Source organism: Halyomorpha halys, unplaced genomic scaffold (assembly GCF_000696795.3).
Source record: "Halyomorpha halys isolate HHAL.00 unplaced genomic scaffold, Hhal_1.1 Scaffold88.1, whole genome shotgun sequence".
Classification (NCBI taxonomy): domain Eukaryota; kingdom Metazoa; phylum Arthropoda; class Insecta; order Hemiptera; family Pentatomidae; genus Halyomorpha; species Halyomorpha halys.
This window is the reverse complement of record NW_027114863.1, coordinates 1,510,782-1,536,423: the sequence shown is the minus strand read 5'-3', so window position 1 is coordinate 1,536,423 and position 25,642 is coordinate 1,510,782. Positions and strand designations below refer to the sequence as shown.

At 28.2% G+C, this 25,642-nt stretch overlaps 1 protein-coding gene across 1 annotated transcript in view; it reads right to left on the bottom strand.

Annotated features, from left to right (window-relative positions):
* Positions 1–285: 285 nt before the first annotated feature.
* The window catches only part of corn (cornetto), a gene marked incomplete in the record, with an annotated part of 269,163 nt that continues 243,806 nt past the window's right edge, over positions 286–25,642 (bottom strand). Inside the window, 13 exon segments of the mRNA XM_067051957.1 lie at positions 286–2,507; positions 4,172–4,327; positions 4,447–4,558; positions 5,009–5,234; positions 6,024–6,179; positions 7,827–7,968; positions 14,399–14,473; positions 17,621–17,804; positions 18,362–18,459; positions 18,590–18,730; positions 20,135–20,250; positions 21,694–21,865; positions 22,724–23,031. Of these exon segments, the coding sequence (XP_066908058.1) occupies positions 2,346–2,507; positions 4,172–4,327; positions 4,447–4,558; positions 5,009–5,234; positions 6,024–6,179; positions 7,827–7,968; positions 14,399–14,473; positions 17,621–17,804; positions 18,362–18,459; positions 18,590–18,730; positions 20,135–20,250; positions 21,694–21,865; positions 22,724–23,031 (2,048 nt within the window).

Below are 25,642 nucleotides of genomic sequence, written 5' to 3'. Positions count from 1 at the left end.
AACCTTAAAATACCAAAGGTAGTAAAAGGTAAGACACAACACGAATTACTTTTCTTTTTCACAGTAATGCACTTACTAATTCACTTCTTATTTCTGTTTTAGAGGGTTCGGAAAAAAACAAAAAAACATTCACAGTATCGATAGTCAAAGAATAAGAAAAATATTATATAAGCATTTAACTATACTACAAAGTTATTTTATCAAATAAAATTCTCCATTAATCATTTTAAAATTACTAAATTATTACATATTAATTATAATATCAAGGAATATATAAAGAGTAACTCACGCTAAATTATATTTATTGATTAATTTATCACTTTTACAATTATTTACATCTTAAAATAAATGTGATATTAAATAAGCGTACAGGAATATGCAAAACTAATATAAATAGTTCATTCACTAACTTAAAACTTATCACAAAATTAAATCATCAAAATTTTAAAAAATATCACTAAAATTACGAAATTAAAACAGTAAAAAAAAATCTGCACGATTTAAAAATACAATGAGTTAAAAATAGATAATAAATAATTTTGATTTGACAGACTTATCCTGTCATGTAAATATAACATTACAATGATTTTAATTTGATTTCACAAAAATACATTTAAAATATATTTATATGTTAAAAATAGACAACTTTCAATGAGAATCGAAAGGCACCAAAAATTCAGAAATTCATTAATAAATATTGTAATATTAACATCACATTTTGCCTTTGACTTTTTAATTAGTTATTATTATAGACAACCATAAATTATTGAGCCAATTAAATAAATGATTTTAATTGAAATGAGAAAATCTACAGTGAGACGGTTTTGAAGGACATTTTTATTAACATTATAATGTTTCGTACATTTTTTTTTAATTCTTAAAATTCAATACTTTGGATTTTTTGAATATGTCTCAAAAATATAATTTTAAATAACACTCATTTAGTTATAGAAATTAGATAAATAATTAGTAATGAGTTTTTCATAAATGTTATGCCAAATACTGAGAAAAAAAATGGGTGGAAATATTCTAAAAAGATTAGTAAAATAAAAATTTTATTTGGTTTTGAAAAGAACCAAAAATAGTTGATAAACATTGGATTTTATGACTACAACAGATTTAGCGAGAATTTCACAATTAAGAAAATTTTTATATTGTTATGAAATAATTTTCTCCAAATATAAAAATTTAATTTATCATACTATATCAGATTGATTGATAGATTGATAAATTGATAGATTTTCTGATATAAGTATCCAAGTGTACAAAATAAATGACAATTTTTGTTTCAATGCTTACAAATGCTGTTTAAATTAAAATTGTTGAGGTCTATTTAAAACATCCAAAATCCTCAATTTTAAAAATTAAAGTTAATGAGCCATATGAAAAATACAAATTGAAATAGATAATTTTCTTTTCAAATTTCCAAGTTATTATTTAAATATTTCTAAATCTACACGTTAATTTAACAGGAATATCATTATTGCTACCTTAAATTTTAGTTAAGTTTGATGTTAATAACAGAAATAATTTTATGGCAGTTAATTACTTAATTACTTATGGCACAATTATGTGCATTGTTACCAAAATAAATGATACAATTAGAAAATAATAATAAAATGTAACACTATACAAAGATTCTAAAATTAATCATTGAACAATTCAATGTTAATTATTAATGTATTCTACAAGTCTAAACATAGGAATAACTCAATCACAAGTAAATTCTAGAAATATTTACAAACTAAAATTACTAATATAAAAAAGAGACATGTAGGTATTTTCGGGTAGTCAAATTCTAATAATTAGTTGGATAAACCAGAGAATCGCAAGAACAAACTTGCTGATTATTTATATATATGGAAATTTAATATAAAAAAGTATGATTCAATATTCCTGATGAGATCACTGTACAGCTGTAATTCGGAAACAAATGAAAAATAATGATGATCTGGCCAAAAGTCAACATCGTAAATTAGCATTCCAGATAAAGAAAAGAAAACTTAATCAATTTTGTATCAAATATATCTATCTACAAACAGTAAAATAGATGTCATACAAAAAATAAAATAAACAAAGAATGAATCATTGAAAATTTTACAAATAGAAAATATACATTTAACAATGGTAACATTATCACAACTATTCACAAGTTTTTTTGAGTTCTCAAAGCTATCATAAAAGTACTAGATTTCAAGATAATATCCTAATTACACCACTCATAAATGTCACTTTGAAACTCAATACACTTTACAGATATTTTCTTCAACTTCAAAATCTTTTTAACAACCTCAAAAAATAAAATAGAAAACACGTAGAACAAACTAAAAAACTCTATGAAGGGATTATGCAACATTCAAAGGTAGAGCTGCATTTGCATTTAGATCCGGTCGAGACGTCGACACTGGAAGTGTGGTTGAACATCGGAAATTGGTCTCTTCCAGCTCTCTTCTCACCTTGGACAGAACTGCACTCCTCTCAACTTCATCTCCTGCTCCCTGCATCAACTGGTTAAAAAATAATAATTAATTACAATGCATAATATTTATTTATTATGATTCATAAGAGATTATAGGAAATATGTTGGAAAGTCACAGATTAAAAAGAAAAAAATATACAGTAAAAATAATTTAAAGAGAATTTTCTTTCTTTTTTTTACCTATTTATTTGTGTCTTTAACTTATTTATTAATTTTTTAAAAACTTATTTATATGTTTTTTAAATTTATTTTTCAATTGTTCCACTGCTGTGGCTATTTTATTTTTTATTTATTTCTATTTGTTGATAATTTTGTTTGATTTGCATCACATTTGTGTAATGAATTGAACGTGTCTTGTGAATCACTGGAGAAGTAAGGTACGAAAGAGTGGAATAGAGAAAGTGGCGTAAATAGGGTTGAGAAAAAAAAGAAGGAAATGATGAATAATAAGGAAAATGTAATATAACTTGGTGCGAGAAGGCGAAAAAAAATATATATATATAAAAATAATATTTGAAATATATTTATATATTGTATTTAGGTTATAGTTGATTATTGTTTGAAAAAAGAAAAAGTAAAAACAAATATTGGTATCTTTTATTAACATATGTTAGTGTTTATATATCTAATAATGGAATTAAACAGTAGCATTGTGGAATAAAACATTTCTCTCTATTAATAATTATAACATATTTAGGCTAATGGCTTAAGGATTTTAGTCTAGTATTTTCTTGTGAATGTTTTTTAATAAAAAATTCACCAAGGCTTAAACAGTAAAATGTTTCTATTTATACCTTTACAACAAAACTTTTTAAACAAAGTCATATTTCCTTGCTTTTATACAGCATTAGAATACTGGGCAATGCTTCCCAATTGATAGATTAATTGAATACAACTGAAAGTAAGATATAAATTAATATATTTAGTTATTTACACATAGGATTGATGATGTGATTAATTACTTATTACATCTATTTAGTTAATAGAGGAAAGTAATATTATATAATAAAAAATAGAAATAACTTCGACACGACTCAACCAATCTACACCTAACTTGGCAGTGGTTTAGGGCTCTATAAACTGCACCAAAGGGCACAAACCGGATCTAATTAAACAAATTAGAACCGGAGATATTAAATAAAACTCTTGAAAAGTTTTTCTTTATTTGAAACTAATATTTGTCCCTTATAAGGGTCTATTTAAGAGGGTATTAAATCTAAATTTTGTTAATATAGGTTAAATGAGCAGACATTCTGCTTTCCAACGATTATATGAACAATGGTCACCAGTGAAAAAAAAAAATTCTCCAAATAATTGAGGTGAAACACAAAAAAATCAAATAATGGAACCATGGAGAAAGAGCTTTAATTGTATAGGAAATAAAAAATCCTGAAGTTCAATTTGTTTATGTTATTTTTCTTCTTTCCCTGCCAGTCTCACTTAAAAAATAGGTCACAAATTTTTATTGCTGGTGTGCAATAATATTTTCTTATCTTCTTGAAGTATAAATATAAGTATGGTATGTATATTTTAAATATAATCTGTGATTATGAAGAAAATGTTAGTTTTTATTATTAATTACTCTTGTTCATTGTAATTTATGAAACCACCTCTCCCAATGACATTTTTGTTACATGTATGGTACAAAAATAAACATTTCGTAATCACAAAATTATTTTTTTTTTAAATTACCTCCAGTGCCGAATCTATTGCTTCATACAGTCTTCGAACTTCAGACATAGCTTTGTGCCAGTTGTTAGTGAGTAATTCTTGAGCTAACTCAAACTTCTTTTCAGACTCGTTTAATTGTTTCTCTCTTTCTTTTAATTCTTTCTGCAGGCTTTCAACCTAAAATGTATTCAATAATAATAATTTATTGAGGGCAAAATTCATAGATCGAGAAAAATGGATTTTTATCATGTAAAATTTCCAATTACTTGATTTACTTTAATTTAATCTGAATTTACCTGGAGAGATGATTTTTCTGTTTGCTGTAGCTTTAATTTGAGTTCTTTTATTTCATTCTTTAGTGTGTCCATTGTTTCATTAATATTTTTAACTTCTTTCTCACCATTTTCTCTGAAATTGATAAAATTAAACATATTAAGAAGTACAACAACCAATAAAATTGTCATTTGGAGTGGGCAGTCAAATGAAAAATAAATATAAAATATTTGATATTCAATTTACAATGAAAAGTCCTTATAATTTCTTCATTACTTTATACTCCTTTATTATTTTTTATGGGCTCCTAAAATAATTCTCGACTTTCCTAAAATAATTCTTAATTCTAAACTTCTAAAAATAAAGAAGTTTAAGAACATTATTTCTAAATCTTTTCAAAGCTCAAGATATTTCTAATTCTGTTAAGAATCATGAGTTTAGTTAATGTGTATAAAAGTGTTAAATAAGAACACAATTCAAAAGGTAAGATTAATTATTAAAGGTATTTGAATAAGAAATTTAGCATTGGGACTAGAAAACCAATTTAATTTAAAGTTAGAGCTATTCAACTTAAGGATAGCTTACCTTATATATTTAATATTTTGTCTTTTGGCTTCAATAATATGAAGGACTCGAAGGAGCCTCGTCACCATATTGTCAACTTCTATTACTTGGTCAATAATGCCACCTCCTTGAGTTGCGTGAGATTTTTGGCCGCATATGAAATTAGATTCTTCTTCTTCCCTCTGTCTTCTTATGATGGCGTCAGATAAGTTTTGTATGGAGTCACTATTCGTCAAAGGTCCGTCTTCTACAAATTGAAATAAATATAAATATTCACTGTAAAAGTCAGGTTATATGCTATGAAAAATATGTTTAAGCTAATAATAAACAATTTATTTAACAATCCAATATAAATTCTTGAAATTAAAATAAAACAAAATGACTTATGGAAGCAATTAATTGAACAGACTTTAATAAAATTCAAACTTTTATTATTAAAGATATCTTTTAAGTTATATCTAGTGTGATCAAAAGTGTGAAGATGGATTTAAAATTTAAACTGTTAACAGATTATACTAATGAATTGTTATTGCTTATTTTATTTATTATATTACTTAATTATTATTTCTAATTTAAATATTCTCTTGATTTGTTTTTTATAGACAAATATCATCCTATGTTTGTAGCTTAATAGAAAAAAATAAATTAAATTGAGTTTGTTTTAAACAACTGTTTTGAGAACAATTTAATAAGAAAAGTATTATTTATTAGAACATTTCGGAGAATAATAAGTTAGAAATGCTGTTTCAAAATTTAGAAAATAACCAAATTAAGTTGTTTTAAAGTAATTACAGCAATTTGACTAACTATTTAATATCCTTGAATAAAATGTTAATTAACTTTGAACCAACGGCTAAATGTCCTTAAATTTGTTAGTACTCCAGACCCAAACTTTATGAACCTCTGCAATAGGGAATATTACTTTTAAGTATAACTATGTTATTAAAATTTTTATTCTTATCTAAAATGTAGAATTTATAAGTAGATTAAGATTATAAAGTATCTTTGATGTACAATAACGATAAAAATATGATACCTGATAAATCAAAATCATCGGAGGCAGCTATAGAGTCGCGATGTGATTTGAGAGGTGAAATATCAGGCAAAGAAGCCAATGAAGATCTCTTATCACAAAAAACAGGCTCTGACTCAGACGCTAAAAGTTCGCTCTCAGAGAAAGTGTCTGTTCCACCTATAAGAAATAGGATATATTATTAGTAATTAAAATAATTATATAATAACAAATTGATAAAAGTATTACATCACAAAAATTTTCCTGTAAAGAAAGGGATTAAGTAATCTAATAATCCTTTATTACTCTTTTCTTCAAGAGATCTTTAAAGATGTAGAAAGAAACAACATAGATATTTTCATTCACTTTTCAGTTCAATCATTCTAAGATATTTGCTATAAATGTATTTGAAAGTGGAAGTAAGTGTTTCTATGAACATGTAGGATCATGGATTAATTGGTATGCTGTGTATTATTGCAACCTAATGTATTTGGTCAGCATGGCTAAATAAAGTATTTCTCTCATACTCGTCAACTAGCCATAACCATATCATCGACATGCCAGAGCAAAGGCATTTTAATACCAAAGGTCAATCCTTTTTGGTACTAATAACCTTTCAAACAACATACTCTTCCATTCTAATTTAAAAGGACAGATGAAAAGATGGAATAACTTTGTTTTGGACTAGAACTAACTTCAAACTTTCTCTGATTAATGGTGACCAACTCAAACTTTATTAAACATTTAGTTCATGCACACTCCTACAAGATATATAATCTTCTTTCATATTCCTACCTCAATCTAATTATTATATATGGTAGTTAACACAATTGTAAGCATTTTTGAAACCAACATAAGGCTGATGACATCGCCATACCGTTTTATTTTAACTTTTTATGTAATTAACCGTGTGTAATACATAAAAAGGAAGATGGCTCATGTATGTAATACTTAAAAAGCAAACTCAAATAGTAATTAAACTATTTAATATGAGTCAACATTTCACCCCACTTTGCAGGGCTAAGAAAGATACAAACAAATAAGATAATAGATAACATGAAATAAAAGTAAACTAAGGTGTATAAAAGTAAAGATAATATTAAGAAAGTTTCTTAAATTTTCTAATATTATCTTTACTTTAACATTATTTTATATCTTTTTGCTTTCAAAAATCAATGAAAAGATTTGATTGATGAAATTAAATCGATCTTTATTTTGGGACACTTGGTCCCTAAAGAATAACAATTTGGAACAGTTTTAGTAGCTTTTGTCTGGCTACATTCACTTTTGAAGATAATTAAATGAATCTATTACAATATTTAAATAGAATAAAGTATGAACAAAAAAACATATTTATCAATGGAAGTTTGATGGTCTAGGAGATGGATATATAGTTGGTGTTTGAATGAAAGAGGAAGCTTTACAGATGGATATGGGTAAGGAGTTCCAAAATGAGGTAGCTTGAACAGTAAAGGATTTTTCGAAGGAGGCAGTTCTGTAAGCAGAGATATAAAGATCGGTAGGATGGGATCTTGGGTTTAGTAAGTGAATGGTTAAATATAGGGTAATGATATAGAAAGGATTTCTTTTTGGGTGATCAATAGTTACATGATTCAGCTAAAAACCACATTGACAGTCTCGAATGATTTCTTTGGATTATTTTGTGATTTGACAAGTTAAGATTAACCCAAATATTTAATATGTAGAGAAACTTCACATGCTTTAATTATCAATGAAGCTAACTAATTAGTACTGATGATAATAAATAAATACTTCATAAATATTAATTACTAATTATCAATGAAACTAAAGAAAATATTGAAGCACCTGGAGTGGATCTGTGAGTAGCTGACTTGATTGCAGAAATAATAGCTGCTAAGAGACCGCCACTTTTCTTTTCCTCTACTTCTGGGCTCAAATCACCGCTGCTGTCACTTTCGTTGAATGCTTCATTGTGATACACTACATCCTGTGCAAAGTAATGACAGTTTAAGTAAAAATGAATAAAATATTTAATGTCAGAAATATAATTTTTACATTAAATTTTTAAATACATGTATTGATATAATCTTCATCTTTATCATATTAAAATGAAATAACTATCATTATAAGTAAAAGTATGATTGTACTGACATTATTTGCATAATTAAAAAAAAATTTCAATAATAACAAAACTTATCCAAATAGTCTCAACCTTCTTTATTAAAACATATTACATGTCCAATGTTCCAGCCATCATCAAGGACAATCTAATAAAATAAGTTTAATTTAAGTATCACAGTCCCACATTGATATAGTAAAATTTGCACGCTATTATTAAAACAAACTGGTTAATCACTTTAGCATTTATTAATAATTTCTATCCTTCGCAACTTTTATATTTTACAATTAAAATGTTTGTATCATAACATTATCACAGCACTATCTGTTGTGATAAGTTAAAACACAAAAATTGTGAAGAATAGAAATTGTTGATAAACACTTCAGTGCCGAATAGGTTTATTTTATCATCATCATCATAATCATTTTATCTCCTTTACCACTTGTGCAGTGTGGAGTTACAATTGGCAGAGTCTGGACCAGATATCTCACTCTTGGACCATCTTCCTTCTCCTATTCCAGTCCATATCCCGCCTCCTTAACACTCTCCTCCCAGGAAATGCGAGGTCTTCCTCTTGGCCTTCTTCCCTCTACGCTAGTCTCATATGTCTTTCTGGCAGTCCTTTCCTGGTCCATCCGAAGGAGGTGTCCGAACCATCTTAGCTTGTGCCCCTCTAGGATGTTCTCAGCCGGTTTGACTCCAAGGTTAGTCTGAATGGTACTGTTCCGTACTCTATCTTGTTGTGTCCCTCCTTCCACCTTACAAAGGTACTGCATCTTCCTGGATTGGATCCGGCTCTTGTGTTTCAAGGTGAGGGTCCACGATTTGGAAGAGTAGGAAAGAATAGGGAGGTACGTCGATTTGTAGATCACTATTTTAGTTTTTCTTGTCACCTACCTTTTGCCCAGTTAACTAAATATTCTTCTAGCTGCATTGATTAGGTTTATTTTAACTCTTTAAAATTGACTTGGGTCTAATAGCTTGCAAATTTTAATAAATCCTGCAACTTGGGAAACCCAATCACAACATGAATACTGAAGCTGTTGCAGGATATCTTGTTATCAATTATATATTTCTATATTATTGTCATTACTTCTACTTGATTGATTAATTTATTTTTTTTGGCCAAGACTCCCATTGGAGTCCTATACTTTTGTCTTCGTCCTTTATTCAAATTAACTTGTTTTATTTTTGTTCTTTTTTCTCATTAGAGGGCATTTGTTTGTTTTATTAGGTCTACGAATGTCATTATTTTTGTTATTAATTTTACTTTTCTCTCTTATTAAGCATTATTATTTTAATCTATTTATTTTATCTTAATTTTGTTTTTATTTATAACGTTGTATATAGTTATTTGGGTTATAGTTACAGTGGGATTGTTTTTGTTTGAGACTATCCCCCCCCCCCATAATCAATTAAAAAAAAGGACCATGTAAGCCCCACCAGGCCGATCTGGTATTAAATAAAAATAAAATTAATTAAATCAATGAAATGCTATAATAATAAAATTGGGCTGTTATTTAATTAGATTGTCCTTGATGATGGCCGGATTGACTGAAACATTGGACATGTGATATGTTTTATAAAGAAGGTTGAGACTATTTGGATAATTTTTGTTATTATTGATAAAACTACCAGTCTCGAACAAGATAATAAAAATATATATAAAATTTTTGTTGTTAAAATTGCTGGCTGTCAACAGTACCATGCATGTTTTAATTAAAAATACTTAATCTGATAATTACTTATAGGACATCTTAACCTATAATATCAATTACATGTCATATTTAAGATTAACAGCACATAACGTTTTCATATTTATCTATAACACAATCAAAACCACCACCATAGAAACTCAAAACTTGTGATATCAGCATTAAGTGAAGCCAAGTGTGTGAGGACCATAAAAAATAAACAACACTATCATTTTATACCTCATTTGTGTATTTACAGCTTCAATCATGCAAACTAACTAATCACAAACACAACATGGAAGGCTTGCTCACAAACACTTTGACAAGCCAAGCGATTTATTTCTTTAAAATTACATATGTGTAACATCACAGATAACGGTGTTTTGATCAATTAATGTATAATGAAAGAAATTCATTATTATGTCATGCCAAACATTTCAAATTTTTGTGATGTTCATATGCAACAATCTCAAGAGAAAAAATGCTGAAAGAAAGAGTGCGTTAAGAGGTGTAACTTACCTAAGGCAGACCTAAATGCCATCGCATGAACAAGAATGTGAATGTAAATAAAAAACAATGCAACAAGCTTGGCTTATCAATGAATATAAAAGTCAATGAATGTAAAAAAAAAAAAATAGTTACATAATTTCTATGACATAAATAATAGAAAAATACAAATCTAAATAAACTAAAATAAAGTAATAATCATATTTTATCAAATTAATAAAAGAAAAGAAAAATTGAATATTTTTTTAAATAATCTCATATATAGGCAAGTGAAAGCAAAATAAATCAATATTTGACAAAGTATTCCTCATCTTCACATTTTTATGAAGGTCAACAATTTTTTTTTAGTTAACTAATTTTTAGCAAACGAATTTTTGTAAGAACAGAAAAAAATTCATAAATTTGTGAATATTTACTTAAAACAGGGACATGATAAAAGCAGAAAATTATCAGTAATAAATGGACTTTTATGTAAAATTACAATTTAAAATTAAATCAGGGAACTTAATTACATAAACTAATTGGAACCATGAATATTTTAATTATAATGAGGCAATGCATATAACTAAATATTATTTAGGGAGGGAAATGAAATATGAAATTAATTAATATATATATTTTCAATTATATTAACCTTTTAGGAAAAAACATTTCTATACATTATAAACATTTAAAATAATTGTCCTTAATGCTGCAGTGCTATTAGCAAAGCTATTTCTAATTTGATGATTAGAAACTATAAACAGAATGATACCATTTTATTTTTTATTTTTTTTATTCATTAGTTGTTATTTTGTTCTTTGTTCTTAGCCCTGATGAAGGCTAGAAATTCTGGCCGAATGGCTAGCACTATTAAGTAAGTTATTTAAAGTTATTTGTGTTATATTTTGACCGCACCTCATATATATTATCGATGGTCAACTATCTTCTCATCATTATTCATTTGTATAAATAATATTAATTGTAAAGGATTTCTTTAATTTTTTAAAATAATTCTTGAGCCAACAAAAATTAAAATTATTTGAAATCAAATACTATAATAAATGTTGAACACTGATTTTCTTGCCTTGAGTGAGTAAATAAAATACACAAAACAAATTAATAATTATTATTACGGACAATTATTATTATTATTTGATTGAGGGAATCTTCACACTAAAGAAATTCCTTATGAAAGAAAATAACAAAAAAATAAAATAGTACAATAAAATAATATTGAAAGAAAAAAATCAATTAAAATTCAATTTTTTTTATTATGATGAAGGGGTATATAAAGTACTTCAAAACACATTAAGGTTCTTCAAATCAAAAAAAGTTGGAAAATCTATGATTAAATAACTTTAAAAATTGGCGGCAAATCAATATAAAGGGTTCTCTATTATAAAGAGTTATAAAGATCATATTAAAAAATGAATATATATATATATATAGAGAGAGAAATACTTTATTCATATATGCTGCCTAAATAAATTAGGTTGCTATCTCACACAGCATACTTATCAATCCTTAATCGGACATATTTACATTACATATTCATGGTATAATCATAAAAAAAAGATATACAATAATAGGATATAATAAACAATTTTTTTTCACCACTACAGTTTCCTTTTACAATCCATTTCGGTCTGTACAACCAATACAAATGTTTCACTCCCTCCCATTTTTCCCTCTCATTTCTGCTCAATTATTCAACAAATTCGCTCTCCGGAATTCACCCTCCTAGATCCTCTTCAGTGACCCGCTAAAAAAATTCAATATAAGACGGTAATGTGAGATCAGACCATCATTCATAGTCACAGCAGTAGATCAGTCTATCAAGAACAAACAACTAGATACATTTTACAAGAATAAGAATAACATATAGATTAAGAGGAAAATATAAAAAAAAAAAAAAAAAAAAACCGGTTACAGGAAATACTTGAATGGATAAATACGTTTAAAAAAAAAAAAAAAAAACATAGTATTAATAAAATAAAATGATTTAATGAATAAATACGTTAAAACACACACATAGAGAGGTCAACATATTAAAATGAATAAATAAAACAAAGAACAATCTCCGAGCTAATTCCCATGCAGGTGATGGTGTATGATCCCCAGGGAGTCCAAAATAATATTTTCCGCTAAGATGGCAATATCCCCGATGCTAACACCTAGGCCTTCTAAGAAGCTCCTTGTTCTATCTGGTATTGTTCCGCGAGATCCAAACCAGAGGCCTCTCACGGTGAACTCTCTCTCTCCGAAGGTCTCGCGGAATTTTTCCTTAAGGAAAGGGACGCATTTTTCATATATTTTCCTTTTTTCCCTTTCCACTCCGCCTTCCTGTTCGAGGTCATTACTTTCAAATCTCACCGTCGGATCCAAGACAAGAGCCGTGTCTCCGACTTTTGTAAACGCGACAATATCGGCATATCTTACGGATCCGTCGGTGTCAATACAATAGACCTCCTCGAAGCAGGTGAAGTCTTTTCTTTCAAGGAACTTCATCAATTCTTCTTTGACCCTGTGGTGCCGGCGTGTTATAAGGAGGGAGTTGTTGGGGCATTTTCCCAGCACATGCGCTGGTGTTTCAGACTCTCTGCCGCATTTGCGACAGAGGGACCCAACTTCTCCTTGCTGTACACTGGCTCCTGGGACTCCACGCAGGGGTGCGTAATTGATATTAAGTTTCAGGGCGTTCGCCCATTCTGACCCCGAGAGTACCTGCTTGTCGCATACATATCTATTTGCTTTCGGGGTCTCTTTGAAATGGCGAACACCGATACCCTGCCATCTGCAACTGGCCCATTCTTCGAAAGCCTCCTCACGTAACGACTGTCGTAGAGCTCTCACACTTTGGTTGCTCCTATCCACCCCAAGTCTATCAGCACATGCCGCGATTTCGGTTTCGTAACTGAATATAGACTGAAATAGAGCATCCGGAACATTCGACAGTCGTTGGGCAATGGACCAATGTTGTAGTGGAGCTTCCCATTGACAGCGGATCAGACCCAGTTCTCGATATCTCCTGGGTGCGTATAGCATCGCCGACGGATTAACTTGGTGCTCTTCTTAACTTTCTAGGTTGAAAGACCAAAAATTACTTCAGCATATTGGTTTTTAAAGTGAAAGGTAATGAGTGGAAGAGAGAGGAATTATATGAAAAATATCGAAAAGGAGAACAACAAATTGTAAACAGTTCGTAGAGGATTATGTAATTCAATTCAAAAATGTATTTCCATTTCACTGTGCAAAATAAATCCCTTATTTGATATATTATATACAGAATGAAAAATAATTATTTCTTTGATATGAGGAAAGTGGCTTTAAATTTTATTAATCCAAAAAATAAAAAAAATTACTTCAAGGTATGTGCTTATCTAAATATACTTATGTACTAATATGAGAACATTATTTAAGTGTCCGTTTAGATGGGTAAATTAAAATCGCGGCAATGTTAATTTGACTGTCAGTCTGTTAGAAGGATATCTTATACAAATGGTTCTAATTTTCATTTTTGGATAGATCAGCTGGTTGCACATTTAAGGAATCTCGCAACACAGTGGTTGAAAATCACTGATCTAGTCTAATGATTCCCAGTCATGGAAACAACCAGTTAGATAAAACATACCTCTGATGTTCAACTTGAATTACTTCAATAGTTTTTATGAAGAAAAATTTATCCAAATATTCAAGTTAGTAAAAATGAAAATAATAATTGTTAATACAAATCAATTGTTGTGTAATCTAACACAATGATATCTATTCAAAACCACAAAAACTAAAATTTATAAAACAGTGCAGTTTATTTTCTCTGAAGTGAGTATTTGACTAATATGAAACAATATCAGTTGTAAGTTCATTATTAAGTGTAGGGTATTTTTCAGTGAATATGCTTATAAAATGGATATAAATCCTCAGTTAATCCAGGGAATGGCACTTGAGCATTTAACAGATCTGTGGGGGTGCATTTTGATGCCTTGGGGTGCAAGGGTTGCCTTTTCAACAACAATATTAAAATCAAAAAAGCATTCGTAGTGAATTGATAAGCTGTTTGATCTAATTATATACAGCTAAGTGGGGACAAGACTGACATTCAACAAACACATCCATACCTGGACCCTACATTGGAGGTAGGAATTTGTCGGAACCATTGAAATGTAATTGCTTTTTTCAGTCTGAACGTAGTTCTGTAACAGCAACGAAAATCAATCCTCTGAGTCAATATGAATTTTTAAAGCCTGGCATGTAAAATTTAAAAATAAACTAGCAATAACAGAGAAATGAGATATAGATGTCAAAATAAAGTTTTGATCCTTGTCAATAGTGAATGATTAATTCAAATTTTAACAGTGGATTTAATAAGTGTATCAATTTAATTTTATTTAAGATTTGAATATTTCTGTCATTTAAAAATAATTTTTTCAGGACACTATATACTAAATTCTGATTTACGCTTCTTTAATTTAAATAACATTGTTATTTCAGGTAATTAATTAAATGAAATCAGATAACTATATTTACATCAACACATTCTATCAGTAAGTATATACATAGATATAGTTTTTATTGATATTGTGGTATGCAGTATACATATAAGTACTGTATAAACAAATAATATTTATTTTTCTTTTAAATATTTAAGAACTGGGACTTCAAATAAATATATACATCATAGCAGGTAGTAAATAAAGGTTTGTCTATTATCCCCAATTTTATTCAACTGCCTACTAAATTATGTGTTCAATGAGCTAACTGGGAAAGAAATGGCATAACTATTATGTAAAATTTATCGAATTTGAGGTTTGAGGACAATACAGTTATTTTTGTCAATTCAATAACTGAGATGAAACAAATGGTCAGCGAACTCCTTAAGCATTAATATCGAAAAACAAAGATCATGACAAATTCACAGAAAGGAGAGGTCAAAGTTATTAATCAGGAAATCAGTTTTGTATGAGTATATCATTTGTATCATTTTGGGCAACATATTTACTTAATACAATCTATCTAATTTAACGATAGAAAAAATGCTGGTGCATAAAACAATTTATAAAAGTCAACTATCTTCAGGACTAAAGGAAAAGGTATTGGAATTATGTGGCAATTATATATGAATCTCATACATAATCGGCAACAAAAAACAATAATGAAAAATTAGAGAGGACACAACTGTAATTTTCAAGAAGTATGGTAGATATCAAAAGAAAAGATTGCATCAGCAACAGAAAAGTACAATATAGAATTAAATTCAGAAGTCTACCAAAAGAAACACAACAACTTAAATGGATGTGGGCAGGTTATGTTTCCAGACTTAATACCAGAAGGTAGTCCAAAATGCTACAGAATGGATACCAAGGGAACACAAGAGACGAAGAGGAAGACCAAGTCTACTGTGGTAAGGGATAGGGATCTATGGGGTAAAGTAATGAAGAACCTATATAAATAAATACTTTATTTAACCATATTATAATACTATATTAATTAATATAAAAAATGTAATTAATGAAGTAGTGGAATTTTAATAAATTCTTTATGTTTATAAACCAGACTCATACATCCTCATAGTACAAGAGCCCAAGAAGAGAAAAAAGGCAGTTATTTCACTCCAATTTCTGATTACTTTAATGAAATCTATGTATAATTAATAGTCAAAATTGATGAGTCTGCCAAGTATAGGTAGGGGGAATAGAAAATGGCACTGCAAAGTGATAAAAAAAAAATTTCATTCGGAGCTCTATATCTTAAAAAGTAGGAACGACACAAGAAAACCTAAGAGAACGTCATTTAAAGAAGAGTAAATTTGCTAAAATATGAGCCCTAATAGAGTTATCTACGGTAAATAGTTTTCCAGATATAGCTTTTTAAAAAGCAACATTTCATAAAAATGTTATATGGGACGTACTGAAAGATCAGTAGTTAGTGAAATTATTTTGAAAAATCATATCTCAAAACCATTTGACATACAGATGTCTATTAGCACTCAAATTAAAGCTAGTTTAATGAGCTATAAAGTAGTTTATGATGTTTATCTTCGTAGGAGTATTAGTTTACATGAAATTTGCTAAAATAAATTGATTTATAGTTCCGACAAATTTTCATTTGCCAAAATTATATTCATAAGTGAATATCATAAAAACTACCATCCCTACGAAGATAAGTGTCATAAACTACACAACAACTAAACTAAGTCACATTTCCTTTATTTTAGTAAAGAATGGAGATAAAGCTATTATTATTATTAAATATATCTAAACACCAATGATTTCGGTCGCATAAATAGAAAATATCTAACATATGTCAGGAAGTTTTAAGTATTTAAGGTAAACAATATTTAAAATGAAAATTGTGATGTTAAAGGCAGGCAATGCTCGTTATTTGAATCCAGATATTAATAAAAGTAAGCATTTAGTAGACCACGATACTTCCTAATCTACTGTTATACGAAATGTAATTACAAATATGAAGTGGATACAAAAATGAAGTAATACATAAAATATTTGCATAGAGAATTATGATCTGCATGTTTTCAGTTGTACAATAATTATTTTTTTTTTTATTACTGTATATTTAAGCATTTTATTGAATAAAAAAAAAAAAAATTGCATCTTAACTACCAGGTAAATTAAAACATACCTATACCTAAGAGACACTAGAAAGTAACTGAAAATTATTCAATTTCAATGCCTAATAAATCTATAATGCAAGAGTTCTAGGCTGTATACATACAAATATTTACATTTAATTGCGAAAATCAATCAAGCGTTTATCACCTAAAATTAATACTATGTGAAAAAGTGTTATTTACATGAAAATCAATTCAAGATTATTTGAGAATAGCAGTTTTAAAATCATTTAATATAATGAAGAATTAGCTACTAGAATTTATGAAAAAGATTAAATAAGTTTACTTTATACAGCGGAAATGAATATTTTTTCCTAAGCAACAGTAAGTAAATTTATTTTACAATGTATAGCATTGTACATTTAGTTTTAAATATCTATACTAAAACCCATAGATCTTTTGAAAAATATAATAGGTAGGCATTGGAAAATTTTATATGATGGATTAACAGATCACTCTTTTTTTTTTTTTTTTTAAAAAGAAATATCAATGTTTTGTAATTTAGATGCACTGGAATGTGAAATTCTATCTAGTAACTAATTTTATTATTTTTACAGGGAAAGAATAAACTGTTTTAAACTTTTACCTTCTGATGTATTAGCTACCTTACTTCAGTTTTTAAATTTAAATATTTAAAAGGATCATTTAAGAAACATGCTTAGTATAATACAATAATTAAGAAATTAGGAAGCTAGAAAAACACGGAATGTACCTCTAGATCTGCCGAAGAAATGTTATAAGTTGAGACAAGGTTTGAAACGAGAATGTCTAGCCTCGAGCCAAGCCCTGATAAAGCAACTGCTGCACCAGAAACTGCAGCACCTTGTTCTAGCATAGTCTCTTTGCTTCTCATTTCTAGAGTTCGTAATCTCGATTCCAGTGACAGTTTCTCTTGTCTGGGTAAAAAATAACAAGTGAATATACTAAAAATCCATAAACATGTTGAAAGAAATATAGGATAAATGAATAAGTAATGACTTGTTTTTGTAATTATCTATGAACAAAACTGTTTAAAAATAGAATTAATGATGAGGAAATTCTGCTTCTTGCATTTAAAAAAAGTTAAAGAATTTTAAGTTATTGATCCGAAACGGAATAAAAAAAATTAGAGAAAGTGAACTGTAGCTAAACATAATCTTCCAGAAAAAAGAAAAAATGCATATAAAAATGTAATGTAATAAATACTATATTTATATAGTATATAAATATATACTATTTATAATATATTAATATATTATAGTACTTGAACTTTAAAATATAGCTTTCATTGAAAATAAAATATAAATTATTGAGAAAGAAAAGGTGGCGGGTTGAAGTGAGTGGGGAAGGGAGAGAAAGAGTGAGGGAGGGCGATAAAATCATCCTCCAGAAAGAACTCCCCACTTGTAATTAAGATGGAAAATGAATGATATTATTTTTAGAAATGAATGACTTTATAAGATTTAAATTTTACCTCCTTTGTTCGCACATCCGAACAAGATGAGTGCACTCTTCTTGTTGTTTTACTAGTTCCGATTCAGCAGTTGTAAGGGCAACTTTCGTTTGAGCCAGCTGTAAGTTGAATACACTTTTAAGATATTTCTAATTCATAGAAAAATTCAACTTATAAAGTTATATTGAATATACTTAGGTATATTTCATGGAGTTATATATAATATGATTCAAATTAATATAAACTAACCTCGACTTCTAATTCCTTCAAGGTTTCTGCTAAAGTAGATTTTTCAGCTTGCAGAAATTCTTGAATTTCTAGGGACTCCGCTTCACTCTCCTTCTGGTCTTCTAATAACCGTTCTTCTCTTAAAGCACATCTTTCTAATTCCTTAAAATCAACAATCAGTTTGTATGTAAGTTTTCATGGCCTTTTTTTTTTATAAAACCGAATCAATTTTACATATGAATCTTTTATAAGAATGAAGTAATAATAAATAAAAAAATATTCATAACTACAAGTCATATAAAAAGATTCTTCACAAATTTATCGAAAATATGATTAGATCATTGGTACTTCAAAATTTTAAATGCTGCATATTATTACAAAAGGGTTTATTATTTGAATTAATTACTTTATTATATCAGAAAATATTAAATAATAAAATACCTGGTATGTTTTTGGATTCTATGAATATTAATTAAAACATAACACCTCAACATTTGAGAGGGTATTATTTTTTTTCTCTTGGTCAATCACAAGAGTTCATTATTGAAAATCATACACCAAAACTCAGTCAAAAGCACTGTACATTTGCTATTTTAATTTTATTTTTAATAATATTGTAAGAAAATGATAGAGATATGCCCCTAAAGCATATGAAATATCTAATGAACATTCAATTTGAAATAAAAAGGTGGAAGGTTATGTGGAGTTCTTGGAGTTTCATTTAGTGATAAATAACTTTGGATATTAATCAAATAATAAAGGGTTGACACTTTTTTTTCCTATTTAGTGTTTTCCATTAAATCTATAATGGCTAAAAAAACTAATTATGAGCACTGGGACTTTCAATTATCTTTCAAAATAAATTTGTTTATAACTTTTTTAAATTTCTCAAAAGCAAAATTAAACTCATAAAATGAAAAAGTGAAACAAAATGATTTCGTAAAAAGTAATTATTATTTTTAAATACAAAAAAGTGTTTTCAAAAAATAAAAATATGAAATAATAATTTCTCATAAGCAAAATTGTAATATGAAAAAATAAAATAAAATGATTCAGTAAAAGGTAATTATTATAATTATATTATTTCAATTTCTTGAGACAGGTAATTATTTATTAAATAAATCAAAAATTGTATCCTTATTAGTCTCAACACTTTTTATTTCAACAGTCCAACGTTTCGGCCATTTCAGCCATCTTCAAGGACATCTTCAATTATAAATTCTTCCTCACATTAAAATTTAAAATTTGTTATGCAGGCTATTATATTATGATTTTATATTTTTAAAAAAATAGGTTTTTAACTTATAATAAATGACCTGGGCAGAATAGCCTGCATAACAAATTTTAAATTTTAATGTGAGGAAGAATTTATAATTAAAGATGTCCTTGAAGATGGCTGAAATGGCCGAAACGTTGGACTGTTGAAATAAAAAGTGTTGAGATTAATAAGGATACAAATTTTGATTTATTCAATAGGTAATTATTATTTAAAAATATAAAAATATAATTAAAAAAATAAAAATATTAAATAACAGTAAATACTTTGGAAAATTTTATAAATTATACCTTCTTCAAGTTACAACAGAGGGTGTGAAGCTGATTAATTTCCAGATTCTGTTTTTTAACAATATCAGTGACTTTCTTCTTGTCTTTCTCGATGCTTTTTATCAGCTCATCTTCACCTATGACAGAAATAAGATAGTAAGTTCCACTTAAATAATATAAAATTGTTATATTATAAACATCTAAATAATATTGTTATTTAATATTAAATTATATTTTTGAGATTTATAAACTTGGACTACTTTTTAATAATGGTATCTAATAAGTATGTTAGAATCAAGGTCAGGATTTTTATGCAATTATATAAAATTATTTGCATGTTTTTTTTTTTAAGCTGCTGATCAAAATCTTTATGAATCAGTGAAACCAGGTGCAATTAGCTAAGTTCTATTTTGTATATTTGAAGATAAATGCATATATTTGCATATTTGGACTATTCAAAATTCCACATTATAATTGAAAGTTCATATTCGTTTAATTAGTAATATAACAAACAATATAATGAATGTTACCTTCAACAATTCACTTCACACTATTGTTTGAGGATTTATTTAATATCTGAAATTCCACTTATCCTTCATGTATAAGCTATGCTAAAGTATCCTTCATGTATACTATGCTAAAGTATACTGGGCTGTTAGAAACAAAATGGCAGAAATGCCTCATTTAGTTCAAAGATAAAATCTTGGATTGACTCGTCGAAAGCCAAAAATATTTTTATTCAATAATTGCTCAAAACATATTTCAAGTGAATAAAAATCTCAGATCGATCGACATTTCAATAGAGATCAGCTCTATTGTTATTTTTCTTTCGGTTACAGATCTAACTCAATCAGGATTGTTTTTAAATATTATAAGAAATTGCCAAAGAGATGACACAATTTCCCTAAAATTTAAACGCAATATAATTTCAATTTTATTACTAAGAGTATTAAAAGAACTTTAAGAGCACATATTGACTAATAATGTGATTTTAATGGAGTTGACTTGCAATCAGCCTCTCAGTTTTTCTGTATTGTGATCTTGTATTTTTTTTTTTAAGTTTGAATATAAAATTAAATGAAACTTTCATATTTAAAAATTGCCTCACATTATGTTTCTTATTTATTTACATATAGATTTAGGAATTTTTCCTTTTAAATATTTTTCTATTAATTTGTGTTTGATTTATTTTTTGTTATTACCATAAATTAGTTATGCTTTTTAAATATAATAATGGTTGTTTCCTTTTGTGTTACAAATTAGAAGTTTTATTATTATTATTTTTGTTAAGAAAGTGTGTCATATTATGTTTTAAATAAGAAAATAAAATATTTTTTGTTTAATTTTTAATCCCTTCTGCTATTTCATTCCTTATTTAGAACCTTTTGTAGACATATTAGTATTTTTAGCTGTCTTATTGTATATTTAAATATTTTTAGCGGTATACATTTTTTATTTACTGCATATTTCACAAATTTTCAATGCACATTATATGGCATATTCTGGAGTTTTTAACTCCATAAAAATGTGGACCTTGGTTACTATTAAGTGATTTTCATTTAGTTTAAACAACTACTTACCCCCTAAGCCAAGTATAGACCTAATACTTTTTTCCATTTGTTGCCTCTCCTCCTTCTCCTTGGAAAGCTCTTCTGATAAGCTGGACTTCTCTTCAGTCAGTCTCTTAGCTCTCTCCTCAAGGTCTTTGTGTTCTTTTTCCAATTTCTCAAACTCATCTAATCTCCCTTCCGACTATAAAAAAATAATAGTAATAAATAAAGAGAATAAATATTCATCCAAAAACAAAACTATTTAAATATTAGAATTCAAATAAACTTAATATAGTATCAATCATGATTAAAAATAAGAATACTAATCATAATAATTAATTATCAAGACATTTCTGATCATGATGGCTGTTGAATAAATAACCTGGTAATATGCACTTTTACTTTCTCAACTAACAAAACTCAAAGGCAAAGTTTAGTAACCACTATAAAAAAGTGCTATAAAAAAGCTGTTACAGTAAGGGAAGTCATTACAGGGTGAAAAAGGAATGTCATCTTCCAAATAATTTAAAAACCCATAAAGTTCAAACATTTGAATTTAAGGAAAGAGAAAATTTCAGAAGGCATTTCCCTAACCTCCCATAAGTTGAGAAATTTTAGATTTTATTCACCCTATAAGTAGTTTTAGAAATTTTTCTGGATTCAATGTTCTGTGAAACACAAACCATTCAAAGAAAAAATCTTTGAAGACAGAAATATAGGAATCAGAGAAAGTACAAGCTTTTTCAATGATAAACTGAGTAAATAAAACCCACATTCATGTAATTATGAAAATTGTTTTTAATTTTAGATACTTTTTTTTTTTTTGGTTTCTGTGAACTGAATACATAAACTGTTGTTGACTTCTTGGTTGACAATTTGCTAAACTATAATTTAACGAGTATTTTTTCAGTCGAGTCATGTTATTACTTCTACAAATAGCATACACGGACAAAAGTATATGGTATTGCAGAGAACACAAAACTAATGCTGCATCACAGTACCAACAAAAAGATACAGACCCATTATCATTTAATTTGGTTTTGTTCTAAACTGAACTCACCTGGACTCCAACAGTTACTAGCTCAACCCTATTAACTGGGTCCCGAACCCGGGCAGAAGTGGTTGCCTCAATGTCTGCTCCCGTGAGCCCAGTCTGGCAGCCCACTTCATGGTATATTTTGGTTCTAGCCCGTGTCTTCTTGATCCCGGTGGGTGTCTTGTTTTTGTCCTCTTCCGCCTTCTTCCTACGTAGGCTGGCTGTCCTGTTAAGGCTTGGCTCTCTGCTCTTAGCCAGGTTCTCAGCTGATTTCCTCCGTCTTCGTGGCAGGGTGGCATACTTGTCAGGATTGTTCCTCTCCGGAGCACTTCCTAAAACAGGAAACAGGGGAATTAAGCATTTTATGCTAGGATTGACTACATTTCTTAAAACAATTGCTATACAATAACAATTTAACTCATTTTCAAATATTTAACCTACTACATTAATGTTTTATAAGCACCAATAATTAAAATAATATGAAGTAAATTACACCTTACAAATTGAACAATTGTAACTTTTGTTCTATAAATAACAGAAGTGTTACATAAAAAAATGGTGTGGTGTGCACATCACTTACCACCCTACACAGTTATCAAGTTTTGTAAAGATTAGTGGGCTTATGTTGAAGTTATTGCTATTCTTTAATTTAAAAAAAAAAAAAAAGAACGAAGTAAATTAAGAACAATTTTTTTTAATAATTTAAGGGTTTATTGAGAAAAAGGATATAAATTTTGGTCCAGACAAGAATACAAAAGATAACGAAACCGTAATGCAATCGGGAAAGATTTCCTCGTTCGAATTTTTATATTTCCTTTTTTCTCCTTTAGTCATCCATAAAATTCTTTAATATTTTGTATTTGTGTATTGCTTATTATTACTAATAATGAAAACTGGTTATATTTTTTTCAAATAAACAAAATAAAAGATACTTTAATAGAAGATTTTTTGAAAATTCGGCATTTAAGCCCCGTTAAACTATTTCAATGAGAATGAAACCTGTCTGATATTAAAAACCACGGATATACAGAGTTTAATCGAAATCGATAGTGCCATTATTGATAAAATCGAAAAATGTGAAAAAATCGATTATATAAAGTGGCACTTCCGGTCGGTCGATTTTATCGAAAAAGTTGAAATCACACCCCTGTTATATACCTTCCTTAAAAATGTAGTATATATATATATGACATTATCATAGATAATCAAATTGACTAAAATAATAAGGAAAAATCAACAAAATCAGACCAGCATTAACGATTATTCAGCGAAGTTAACTGTTATCATTTATGTTACCATAGTTACCGTCTTATCACTTCAGCTATATATTAATTGATATTAAAGTTTCAATAGTATTCAATTAATGTACATATATCCTCATATATACGTTGCCGGCTCTGCTTGTTACAAATAAAAACTTGTAAAAAAAATTAAAAGCTATTTTTTTCTGACATTCGATTAGATTATGATGTTAATAACCAAAGTGATTCAAAAGCTCTTTCGATTCTAAGCGAATAGTGAAGTTTTCTGCAAAGAAGTTGGCGTGTTCCTGGGCCAGGATAGGTTGACAGGCGTTACACAATAGGAAACCTGAAGAGGGCCAAATAAGGGAGAGGGGTGCATGGCAGTAGAGCTGCAACTTTTTCTGAATGAACTCCTTAGCAGAGACTGGGTTCAGGGTTCTTCAATGCGGTTTATTCCAGAACTGCTTCAACGTAGATGTCCTATAAAGACTACAAATGATTGGAGTTGTTTCTTCGCGAGTATTATGGTAATTTAAAAGAATGCACAAAGGATAAAAAAATCTATTTGCTAAAGATTAATCTAAGAATTCATTTAAAACTTATTTAGCTGTATATTTGCATTATACATAAGAAAATAGAATGCAATGTTTGGAGCAGTGCTCCTTGTTTCTGACGACACGATAAAAAAAAAAAAAAAAGTGAAGGCTTTGACCAAACGACTACCTTTTTTTCAGAGAACTTAAGTTTTTAAAAATGTGGTGCCGTGCGCGACCCACACAAATTTCATTTAGATAGATTGGTGGGCTCCTAGAAGGTTTCACTATTTTTGTGATTTTCGAAAATGAATCTAAAAACCCAGAGGTGAAAATTATGAACAACTTATTTTTATTTTTCTGTTGTAAAAATTCGTATTTTAGGATTTTTCGGGGTGGGAATAACGAATGCAAATTTTGTTCCTGCCAAAAAAACAGTTTAACAAACAATAACGAGGAGTTCATACTAATAGTACAAGAGCCCAAGAGAAGAAAAAAGGCAGTTATCTGACCCCAATTTTTGATTACTTTAATGAAAACTATGTACAATTAATAGTCAAAATTGATGAGACTGCCAAGTAAAGGTAGGGGGAATAAAAAATGGCGGCTGTTTCAAAGTGATAAAAAAACTAATTTTTCATTCGGAGCTCTATATCTCAAAAAGTAGGAACAACACAAGAAAACCTAAGAGAACGTCATTTAAATAACAATAAATTTTCTAAAATATGAGCCCTAATAGAGTTATTTACGTTAAATAGTTTTCAAGATATAGCTTTTTAAAAAGCAACATTTCATAAAAATGTTGTACAGAACGTACTGAAAGATCAGTAGTTAGTGAATTAATTTTGAAAACTTTATATCTCAAAAACCATTTGACGTACAGATGTCTATTAGCACTCAAATTAAAGCTAGTTTAATGAGCTATAAAGTAGTTTATGATGTTTAGCTTCGTAGGAGTAATAGTTTACATGAAATTTTCTACAATAAATTGATTTACAGTTGTTCGGACAAATTTTCATTTGCCAAATTTATATTCATATGTGAATATCATAAAAACTACTACCCCTACGAAGATAAGTGTCATAAACTACTTTGTAGTAAGTCAAATTTCTTTTATTTTGATTGTTGGCAGACATATGTGCGTCTTATGGATCTAAAGATATATT